The 12,134-nt window shown below is 27.2% G+C and overlaps 3 protein-coding genes across 12 annotated transcripts in view; all 3 read right to left on the reverse strand.

Annotated features, from left to right (window-relative positions):
• LOC122524742 (ABC transporter G family member 20) overlaps positions 1 to 503 on the reverse strand; it is a 33,334-nt gene extending 32,831 nt beyond the window's left edge. The window contains exon 1 of the mRNA XM_043647158.1: positions 192 to 503. The gene's annotated coding sequence lies outside the window, so the exon portion shown is untranslated. The remainder of the gene's footprint in view (positions 1 to 191) is intronic.
• Positions 504 to 5,326: 4,823 nt separating this feature from the next.
• On the reverse strand, positions 5,327 to 7,841 carry LOC122524667 (copper homeostasis protein cutC homolog). 2 transcript variants are annotated; one of them, XM_043647040.1, is made up of 3 exons: positions 7,552 to 7,841; positions 7,331 to 7,402; positions 5,327 to 6,307 (listed from the first exon to the last, which is right to left on the reverse strand). In XM_043647040.1, the coding sequence occupies exon 3, from the start codon at positions 6,305 to 6,307 to the stop codon at positions 5,543 to 5,545; it is 765 nt and encodes a 254-aa protein (XP_043502975.1). In that variant the 5' UTR covers positions 7,331 to 7,402; positions 7,552 to 7,841; the 3' UTR covers positions 5,327 to 5,542. The 2 variants fall into 2 exon arrangements, with proteins under 2 accessions (XP_043502975.1, XP_043502974.1); XM_043647039.1 differs by lacking the exon at positions 7,331 to 7,402.
• Positions 7,842 to 10,677: 2,836 nt separating this feature from the next.
• The window catches only part of LOC122525081, an 87,064-nt gene continuing 85,607 nt past the window's right edge, over positions 10,678 to 12,134 (reverse strand). For all 9 annotated transcript variants that reach the window (XM_043647689.1, XM_043647687.1, XM_043647688.1 and 6 more), the window contains 2 exons: positions 11,119 to 11,252; positions 10,678 to 10,953 (listed from right to left, as the gene is read on the reverse strand). In XM_043647689.1, coding sequence (XP_043503624.1) covers positions 10,770 to 10,953; positions 11,119 to 11,252 — 318 coding nt within the window. In that variant the 3' untranslated portion in view covers positions 10,678 to 10,769. The remainder of the gene's footprint in view (positions 10,954 to 11,118; positions 11,253 to 12,134) is intronic.

Below are 12,134 nucleotides of genomic sequence, written 5' to 3' on the forward strand. Positions count from 1 at the left end.
TTGGAAAACGATTAAGGGATTTATATTAGCTCGAAAATAATTGAGAGGAATAAAACTTCGAATATTATTTGTCATTTATTTTTTTCATCTTATTACAAAAAGTTTAAAAAAAAAGGATCGAAAATTTCTTTTTAAAAGAAAAATAAATTAAATAAAAAAAAAAAGAAAAAAATAAAACACACAAATCGTACCTTTTATCTTCTTCTCTTCTATATATTTTATTTCTTTTCTCTCACTATAGAAAACACTGTCAATGTGAAAATAATCAAACATAAATAGTTCAATTAACGTCAATTAAATATTTAAACTCGTTGCGTTCAGAATTACGCGGTGTGTCGTAGTTTACGATTAATTTAATAATTTGTTTGACAAGTATTAAAAAGAAAGAGGAAAAAAAGAAAAAGAAGAGAAGAGAGACACGAAAAATGTTCGTAGGAGAGCACACACGACGACAAACAACGTAAACAAATCTCATTGAACGCGCCTTTCGTACTGATGATGAACGTGTTACGTTCCGAATGCGTCTTCTTCGTGCGCAGGTAGATGCGCGCGCAGCCTTCTTGTTCACCAATGACAAACGAGATATCATAGGCGTCGTTATTTGCAATGCTTTTCTATACTTTGTGCAGACTTTTTATTTTATTCTCTTGAGATCGATTAAATACTTACAAGTTTATTTTACAATATATCATAAGATAATTATTTGAAACAAAAATATATTTATAATTTCATTTTTATACATTTAAAATTTTTATAATATAATATAGCAATGATAAAATAGGTTATGAAATTTTACGATATTTTTTTTATTAAAAAAAATATATTATATTTTATTCATGCATACTTATAATTCTGTTTACCTCAATTATAATATATTAGAATAATAATATGTAATTTAAATTAAATAAATATCAATGAAATAAGTAGATATTACTTCTTTTTTATCTGCACGCAATTATTTATTATGGCAACAATATTGATTTAATCGTGCATCTAATGTATGCAACGCATTATATTATTATTCTTTTTCTTAGTTCTGGAAAGTTTTTTACTTTTTATTTGCAATAATAAAAACGAGACTAATCGTGATGAAGGATATTGAGAATAAGGATAAAACTGTATTAAAATATAAGAAAATAGTAAAATGTTAAAAGAAATATAAACTAATGAATATTCATAGTAGATTAGAATAACAACAAAATCATTAAAACTTTAAAGGATAATCTACGCTCATGTATTTATCTACGCACAAGTATATTTGTGAGTCTATATAAGATGATGTCGAATACAGATTTAACGACATGCACGCACACGTTTAAATACTTTCATATATACTTTCTTAACGTACAATCGAAAGCATTAATGTTTCATAGTGGGGGTAACTCCTTACACTTGTTGCGAGTTTCTCTTCTTATATTTTTTATAATCCCTTCGCATGTATATCGTTTACCCTTTAAAATTCATCATAAACCAAAAATAAATAATATTAATAAAAATTTCACAAACGTTATAATCTTTTATTTTGACAATTAATATGAAAACTGACGTTAAGATATAATCAATAAGAAATTCTCGATTATTAGTTTTTAATTAATTTTAAATATAAAATGACAAATATTTTTTCTTTTAATTTTCTTTATTTAATATCGAGTGATAATTTTTAAGAATTTAAATGTTTTTTTATTGAAATTTTACCGCTGTCTATTATTTTTCATTAATCTCGAATAAACATATATATATATGTATGTGTACAACATAGATCGTACGTGTACGAACAGTAAACGAAAGTGCAAAGCCACGTTGATGCGATGATCTTCCGTGTGCAAGAAGCACGTCATGTGAGTTGAGTTTTTTATCTGTGACCAACTTACCATTTCCAACGATCAATACGCAGCATTCGTTTTTTTTCCTTCATACGGCAAAAAATATTTCAACTCGATGAACAGAATATATAAAATAAAACGACAAATATATATTTTCCTTTATGAGTTCGTCACTTCTTTACAAACACTTATAATATTTTTTCTACCGTCTCATTAGAGCCAACATTACACGGTTTTGGTTTTTCCGAAACCCATCCATTTTACTAACCGTGACACACATATTTATATATTTATTTATAAAATATATATAAATGATGATTAATTATATTATAAAAATATTATATTAGATTTTTGTTGGTTGGGTGTCAATCAAATAGTTGTCATTTGTGAAAATCATCCCCCCCCCAATTATTAAATTATTGTTATTTTCTAACAACTATACAACTGGTTATTTGCATGTTATATAAATTCGCGATATATGAGCATTTACTATTTTTTAAAATTTTCTATTCGTTTAGTGAAACTTCGTTGAGCTTAGAAAATCATTATAATCAAGTTAGAAAGTGTTCATTATCAGTTAAGCAAGAAGAAAAGATCGTCTCTCTCATTAACTTATAAATGAATAAGAATCATTTATTATTAATACGAATTTAACAAATATATTTTATGCTTTATTATTTATAATAATAAATAAGATACCGCGATATCGTTTAAATAAAAAAGAAAAAGAACAGATATCTAGCATATATATGAAATAGAAATTTGAAATTTCTTTTGGAGACGATTGACTTTTTTTCAAATAGATAGAACTTAATTAGAATTAAATGAATTCATTTATGAGACAACTGATAAACATTCATACGTTCACTTGCGTGGATGGGATAACTATATCTAATATAGAATACTACAATCTCGGTAAGTAAACAACGTAAATTATCTAAAACCATACAAAGTATTATTGTTTCTACAAAAACAATCAAATTAAAAGCAACTTATTATCAAATTAATTTTTTTTTAGAAAAATCATTCGAGTTTTCTCTAGAAATTTCTTAAAGTGTTCCATATTCTGTATCATATTTAATCACTCATACATATTATTTTTATACATTTCTTGCCATAACTTTAAGACATTTCAATTTTTACTCAGCTTAACTAGAAACATATTGAAATCCGTTAATATTTTTATTTTCGAATTAAATACTTCATATTTAGGATACACTCTCTTTATTTCTTTCGCTGGATTGATTCGTTTTATTTTTTTTTTTGGTCGAATAGAGAGAACTCTTAATTATAATTCATCAAAGGTGATCAAGAAAATATACTTCCTCAATCATCATCGGTCGTATCACTATTCTCCGTTGTTTGGAATAAATTATTTTATTTATTCGATTCACGTATCGTGAATACCATAAATACGTACTAGCCTTTTAAGTTTAAACATATGTATTTATACGTCGTATATACGTCGGTTTACGGGTGGTAAAATAATATTTAATGTTATTAATTTATGTCACATCTAGGTGACAAAGAACGTTGAGATACGAACAAATTGGAAATTAATTTGTCCAATATCGTTTCAAACGATAGAAATTTTATATCAATTCTATGCGACATGATTCTATACAAGATGATACGTTTTTGCATGAAAATTTATATTTCTTCCCTTCCCCCCCCTTCTACAAAAAAAAAATCAGCAAACGAAAAAGCATGAACTAGAAAAAAAAACAATTATAAAAATAAATAAATAAATAAATATTGAAATTTAGGTATTCCTCGACATAAATCGTTTTCATTTAAGTTTACGTTCTTTGAATCATTATATTATTCAAGAAGAATTTGCTATCGTAGAATACTAATTGGTCAAAATGACATTTAACATTGAAAATGTTTTTTACATCATGGATGAAATCAATCGTGGATTAATTTTTAATACGATCAATCGATTATACGAAAATATTATACGTAATTAGGATTGGAGTGAATGGGGTGGGGGGTGGTAGGGAGGAGAAGGGGGTTGTAAAAATAAAAATTAGGAGAAGAAGATTGCATCGTACGAAAAGGTAATAAAAAAAATAAAATAAGTGAATCGTTTGCTTTTATAACTCTAGGATTATGCAGTTTGACGTTTCTCTGATTGGTCTTTGACGACTTCCGTATTTATTGCATTATTACGGTACAGTTCACGACAACGTTATGTCAATGTTCTGTAGAAAGTGATAAAAATATTATAGGACAAACAAATCGTCGATTGTACGTAGCTGCAATATATTTTTCTCGATTAAATCGCTTGTTATAAGTACAGAATATGTTAAAAGTTTGTAAAGTAATAAAATAAGAAATACAAAAAAAAAATGTAACACACAAATAGAGAAGGAAAAAATAATCATAAAAATAAATTATGAAGTGTTTAAAAATGAAGTAACAAAAAATTAATGCTGGGGGGGGGTGGAGGAAGAAAGGAAAAAAAATTAAATGACGATAACAAGAAAAAGTTACAAAAAGATCATGAAAAAATAATTTCACGTATAATAATATATAATATATAAAATTTTATAGCATTGTGGTACTAGCAACTAAGAGACGAAGGATGATCGAGGAAGAGCGTAAATTTTATTAAAAGTAATTAAATAACGTTTAATCTTACTCGCATAAGTACAAACACTTAGATTACGCAATTTTGGTGAGTGGCCTTTCTGATTGACATTGATGTCGTAAGTATGCAATATGTGTACGGTGAAAGCTATAAACATAAGCAAGGATTATACGACTGGTACATAGTTCGCTTATCATAGTCACACGTGTCAACCATTAAATTTTTTTTTTTTCAAATTTCCTATTAATTCGAGGAATAAATATATTTAATTTCTTACATAATTATATAAGTATACAAACAAATCCTATAAATGCATATAATGTTTAGGTCAGTGGTTATTAATTGTGTGTGTGTGTGTGTGGGTGTGTTTGTTTTTATTCTCGTTAAATATTATATCCAAATTGTTAAATAAATTGAACATATTTAGAATTATTGAAAGAATTGTTCTTTTGGGTTTATTTTGCAACAAAAATTCATTAAATATCTTACATTAGATTATTTTTAATCAGAAAATTAATTCATTCGGTTAGACCATATTATCACGATTATGCAATATATTTCTTTAATAAATTAAAAAATCAATCGGATATCTTAACTTATATTATTTTACCTGCAAAATTGGTTAAATTGAATTTTGACCACAAGTTGAAAGAAAACGTACCAATAATAATGGCTTGTTATCGTCGCAGAAATTACGATATTTACAATTATAAAGGAAACTTAATGATCGTTATTACGAATTTCTATTATTTATCATTACGTCACTTTTCCAAATTGTATTATAATCGTAAGCTTATAAGAAATGACAAGAGTTATATAAGATAACGATGCTTAACAAAAAAAAAGAAAAAGAACAAGAGTATAAAAAATTAAACGACATTATTTTTTGTAAATTTTTATTGTATTCGTATAAACGTAAATATAATTTAAATATTGCCAAAATAATATATTACTATTATTTAATTCGATATATTCATTCAATGCGATTATTAGATTTGGATTTTCTTTGACAATTCGATCAAATTTGGAATGTACATCCTGCATTTGAAAAGTGTCGCGAAGATTATATTCTATTACCGCCATTTTCTATATACCCTACTTTTCATATATATTACCTTTTAAGTAATCACGCATGCGGGATATCGTCAAGCAATATGTTAACCATTTGTCTGACCGTATCACTATTGGTAACCATGATCAAATCATCTTCAGAAACGACACCCATCCTGATCGAATTAGTTTGTCGATCGAAACCCGGCCATAATTGTTTCTTACATTTAGCCGAAGCGTGAAATTCTTCGGCACCAGTTCCCAATTTGATTTTCATTAAATTATCCGGAGTAATACCGCAACCTGGCATTATCGAAATTTTCTTATCAGCTATTTTGCACATTTCTGATAAAAGATCGAGTCCTTTTTCGGCCGTTTCTTTTCGTCCCGACGACAGTATCCTTTTAAAACCGAGATTTATTAAAATTTCAATGGCTACCGAAGGTTCCTCGACCAATACATCGAAAGCACGATGAAATGTTACCGGAAGCGGATACGCCGCATCTATGATTTCTTTACAATCCGATACGTTAATTTGTCGATCACTCGTTAATGCACCAAAAACAAAACCGTCCACTCTTAATTCTTTCAAAGTTTTTAAATCGTCCAACATAATATCCATCTCTTCTCGACTGTAAACGAAATTTCCACCTCTAACACGAATCATCGCATAAATCGGTATCGGTGATATCTCACGAATACGTTTTATCAAACCTGGCGTTGGCGTTAGACCACCTTCGGACAACGCCGAACAAATTTCCAATCTGGTGGCGCCACCAATCACGGCATTTTTCGCTGATTCGATTGTGTCCACGCAAATTTCTAAATTTATTTCCTTCATCTGCAATATAAATCACAAGAATATTTCTTACTTTTGAAATAAATCTATATTTCAAAACTATTTCGAATATGATTAATTCTCTTATCAGCTAATGTCAAAATTCCAAAATATTCTTATTAATAACATAAGCCAACTGTTTTGAAAATGTTAGGAAAAAATCCGTTATTATTTTATAAACGATTTAGGTTTTCGGGCTCTCGAATTCTAACTTTTGAAATATAAATAAGAAAATAATAAAAAGTACCTGTTTATATTTTTGTATAACATTCTTAAAAGTATATATACATACATATATCATAGATTTATACAAAAATATACTTTTGTTAAATTTGGGTTCAGAATGATCCTTTAAACAAAAACTGTCAGTGATAAGAATGGAGGGGGGGGGGTTAATATCCACGTGAGATTAGCTGCGACAATTAACGGTAAATGAACGAAATAAAACAGGTGATCTTTAAAATGTCAAGAATCATTGATACGCGTCCTATCGAATATAGACTTTCATTTATTGTTTGAAACAAAGCGCGTTCCACGATTGCACCACTAGTATTTCATTGGTAACTGAACAACTGGTTTGAAAGTATGCCATAGCGGCAGTCCCGGACTAAGATTATTTGGTACCCCATGTACATGGCCTATTTATTTACGAATTTAATTTTATCTATATTTTTTATTTCAATTGTATAATTTTTATTTATTTTTTTCATTGTATTTATTTTCAATTATTTGTTGCTTCGTACTTTATAAAATTTCAATATACTGACAAATTTTTCTCCAACCGATAACTTCGTAACGAATACGTTTATAGTATGAGTATACAAATCATTTTATTTAACTCATAAAAAAAACTGCATCAATAGGTGTAGGAGGTAAGGAGTCGTGAGTACTTTTTGAATGCGTTAAATGTTCAAGATTCTCAATAGGTAGATTGTAACACATTTTTAAGTAAAATAGTTATTCGTATATATAATTAAGTTGACCTCCTAGTGTAATTGTAATACAGGGTGGTGTCAATGTACTCACTTTGTAGTAATATTTTTTGCAACAACCTGTATTAACCGTGATCAAATCTTCTTCAGACCAGAGAACACCTATCTTGATTATAAGTATATTATATATACATATTAACATATATTATATACAGGGTGTGGCAACAAATGCTACCCACTTTGGGTACTAAATGTATACATTCATTTTTACAGTTGTTTTTTACGTTTATTCACTTATCTTCAATTTAGACTTACCACAGCTTTTTTTACGAGACTTCAACTTCAGTCCAATTGTAAAATGTCACGTATAATTTATTCAATCATAAATATTGATTACATTAATAAATGAAACAATTAAACTTCTAAACTAATTAAGCACGTACACTTGAAATAATAAAATAAAAGAAAAATTTTGTTATATCTTTTTGCTATCAATTTGTGTATTTATTTGCACGACTTTTCATTAACCACATATAATAATCAGAAGAACACACTTCGTGAAATCTCTTAAAAACAATAGCGTTATCTGTACGGAATTACGTTAACTACACATGAGAAATATGAAGACCAACGTTCTCTGCGAAAATTCAGGAATATTATAGTTATATACATACAATAAATAAAATTGACCTAAATTGACTAAAAAAGCTTTATTTTAATTTTTTGATGCCATTAGTTTGACACGCAATACAAACAATTTTTAATTCAAATTCTAATTAATGTTTTTTACCTTTTTTCTTGCCACCATTTAGTACTGACCGTATTAACTTTAATACAAAGTATTACCGACGTAGAGAAAAATAAATTAGAAATCTACTATTACCGACGGTCGGTGTTGTAAAAGTAGAAAAATACAATTACCGACTGTCAATTTTTTAAAGTAGAAAACTATTGTTACCGACGGTAGATAAGATAAAGGTAGAGCACTACTATTACCGATATGGTCCTTAGCCGGCTTGCCACTAAAGTGGCTTTTGCGAATATTTTTTCCAGGTCGATGGCCACTAAAGTGGCTCACTCGACTAGCTTACTTGTTGACCATTTGAATTAAATAATCGTCTTCATAGTCATTCATATTTAAGTGAAATATTAAAGTTTTAGTATGTACAATATATTTTAAAGAAAAATTATACTAATGAGATTAAGAAATGTGAGCTCGATTTTGAGTTTTGTGATATAAGATATGGTAAAGTTAGGTTAGGATCTTTATAAACGACCCCTTCTTATGTCCACCATCTTGAAATAATGAAGAAGCTTGCGTGCAACTTTTTTTTCAGCAATTGGTTTGAAATATAGTGATTACCTGCAATATTGGGATGATGAATACAATAGAAATCCCAGTTTTTCTCTACCTTTTGTTCACATCGATTTGATTGATAAATACAAAAAAAAGTTAATAAATATCAGGATTAATAAGGATAGGTTTTTAAACGAAAAAACTAAAACACATTTGAGTTATTGTATTATACAACGTACATAGTAAAATAATACCAAGAACGATAGAAGTAAAAAATAAAATTAATTTTATAATAGACGATTCACACAAGAAAATTTTTACGACAGAAATTGGCCAAATCTAAATTAAAAATTAATATATATATATACACATAAAATATAATTTATTTTAACTATATATATATACATGTATATAGTTGGAATAAATTATCATTTGCAGAAATATTGGATTCATTATTTTTTTTCTTTTCCTCTTAAGAATTTTTTTCAAATTTTCTTAAAGAGTGTCTAAGATTAATCTATGCGTGAGACAAAAAAACGTTGAAGTTAATAATTTTAAAATATAATGTACGAAAATGTGTATGAATAAGCGCGTTGGTTATTTAATAACGCTTTCTTCTACGGCCATGTATAAAATCAAATTTCAAACACAAATATCATCCTAGATATAATAAGAAATAACGTATACGTATTTTTCAAGGACATATAAAATCACAATTCATAATAATTTCTTCTTCTTTTTTTTCTTCTTTAAAAAATACATCATTTTTCAGGAACATCGATCGCTCGATGTAATACACGATAAAAATATATAAGATGATAATTTATGAATAATAATAATAATAATAATAATAATAATAATAATAATAATAATTAAAAAAAATAATAATAATAATTATATTAATTTAAGAAATAATAATAACAATAATCTAAATAATAATCTAAATAATAGTCTAAATAATAATAATAATAATATTAATAATAATAATAATAATAATAATAATAATAATAATAATAATAATAATAATAAAAAATATGCGCACGAATTTGTAGCGAAGAGAATAATAAATATGTTTTTGGCCGCTAATATAATAATTAAGCGTTACCAAAAAGAAGGTTTATTTGCAATAAAAAGTCGCGTTAGAGTAATCGTTATTCCTAATAAAAATAGTTATAAACAAACCATGTATTATATTGGACGATAGACAAAATTCGTGTCCCTTCCCCCTCATATTAGTGTTTTTTTACGGCAAGTTTCAACATTAAAGGTATGTACTATGATCAATGAAAAAATCGAATGGTTTTTAAAAAAAATGTTTTTTAATGACCGGCATCTAATGTTATTGCTTTATTTTATTTGACTTTAACGTAAATTATAGTTATAAATACTGTTTTATTAATCAAATTGCGTCTATCATTTTTGTTTTCGTTCAATTGTATAAAATGTAACTATCCTGTTATAAAGGATCCGGTTATTAGACCGGTTACGATATAAATAAATAAAATAGTTTATGCATATAAACTGTCGATAGATTTTGTTTGTTAAAAAATAAGATCGAAAGTACGTTTATCTTATGGAAAAAATCGAAAAGTAAACATGAAACAATTACGATTTGTATTTATTCTCAATTAGAGATTATATTTTTTGTATTTGTATCGCTGAATAATAAAAAGACGAGAAATTTTTCGAACACGATCATTTCTCTTTTCTTCCTAGAAAAAAGATGAAACGTGGCTCGAAACAATAATACTCGTAAAGTTCATACGTAAGATTGATGACGCGTTTTTATAAATTAAAAAAAAAAATAAAAAATAAAAGTAACGTTTAAAATCAATGTAATCAACACAATTAATTTTATATTATTACACGAGTTTTTTTACTAGGAAAATAAATTTTCTTTTATCAAAATAGCAACACCTTGCGCTATACGTATTGTTCAATATTTCATGATTTTCGTTATTTGTCTTTTCAAAATCATTTACCTCGTTATTATTTTACTTTCTTAAACGAAATGCTTACAAAAAAAAAAAGAAAAAAAAAAAGAAAAAATAATGTATAATTAGAAACTCTTGCTCTTCCTCTCTCTTTTTCAAAAAAAGAAAAGAAAAAAACAAAGGATTTACAAAATATTCGAATATATGTAAATATATAATGTTTAACCGCGATGCGCGAGGATTATAGGACGAGGAGAAGGAGGAGGAGGGTCCAATTAGGTGGAGGGAGAACCAATAACCAATCAGAGATCACCATTGGACACTGCGATTGGTGATACGTTAGCTTGATTCGAATTGCTCGTCGCCCATTTGTTCTTGTGTGGATCTACGCCGAAACCTTCATCGTAATTGCCTCGCGTTATGAAAAGTTGTTTGAAGTGTGGGATGCAGTATAATTTACCGTTGTTTAACGTAAAAGTGTCCATCCTGTATAAACGAATAATTAAATTAATCAATAAGGTGGTATCAATAAGGTAAATCAATTAATCTTAACACTTTTCATCGAATGAATAAATATTTATATAAAATTATGCAATATATTTAGTAAAAATATTATTTAATTAAACTGATATAATAATTATTAATAAATACCTTAAAACGCAGTTGCATTGAAGACACCGGAAGCACTGTTTGTGAAAAATTTTGTTATTTGTTTCGACCTTTTCAAGTGGATAAACCTTCTTCTCGCAACTCTCGCATACGTCTGTGCAACTTGCTTGAATTTCCTATCGTTGTCGTCGTCATCGTTGTTTTTCATATTTTTTTGGTTTGTTTTGTTTTGGGGTGGGTTTCGTATTATCGTAGAGAAAAATAAATAGAAAGGAAAAAGAAACATAAAAGATTAAAAAAAAACACGAAATACGTTCTGGACAATATCTTAACTTTTTAGAAAAAGATAAAAAAGAAAAAAAAAGAAAGAAAAATATTTCATCGTTCGATGGGTCTCGAGATTTTGTCGCGACGTTGTATTTTCCGCAATAAGGTTTACAGTTTTACAATATTATTATTATTATTATTATTATTATTATTATTAAAGAATACGTTATCATGGTACAGTAGATATCTTTTATTTAAATGGAAAAAGAATAAAGTTTCAGAGTTTTGACGGATTGGCCCTAAAATTAAGATTCGTTTGAGATTATTTCTTTTTTTTATTTTAATTTTTATATATATATATATATAGGATATCTCTTTTTATTTATCAATAGTGATATTATTGTATAATAATAAATGTTATACATGAAAAGAACAAAGATATTACACGTCGTCGTTAAAAATTATATTACGATTAATTATGTTACGATGATACAACGTTACAACAGAGAAAAAAGAGAGAAAAATAACGCAGTTTTATAATAACTTCCATAAGTAAAAATTATCACTATCGATTATAGTATGAAATAAAATAATAATAAAAAAAAAAGAAAAGAAAAGAAAAGAAAAAAAAATAATAATTAAAATATCCTTAATACAAATAAATATCGTCGATCAACGCAATTCAATTCTCTACCAATCGATATCAACAAAATTTCTCTCTCTCTCTCTCTCTCTCTCACGCACACACACACTCTCTCTCTCTCTCTTTCTCTCTCTCTTTTCTTATTGGT

Source organism: Polistes fuscatus, unplaced genomic scaffold (assembly GCF_010416935.1).
Source record: "Polistes fuscatus isolate 324 unplaced genomic scaffold, CU_Pfus_HIC Scaffold8, whole genome shotgun sequence".
NCBI lineage: Eukaryota > Metazoa > Arthropoda > Insecta > Hymenoptera > Vespidae > Polistes > Polistes fuscatus.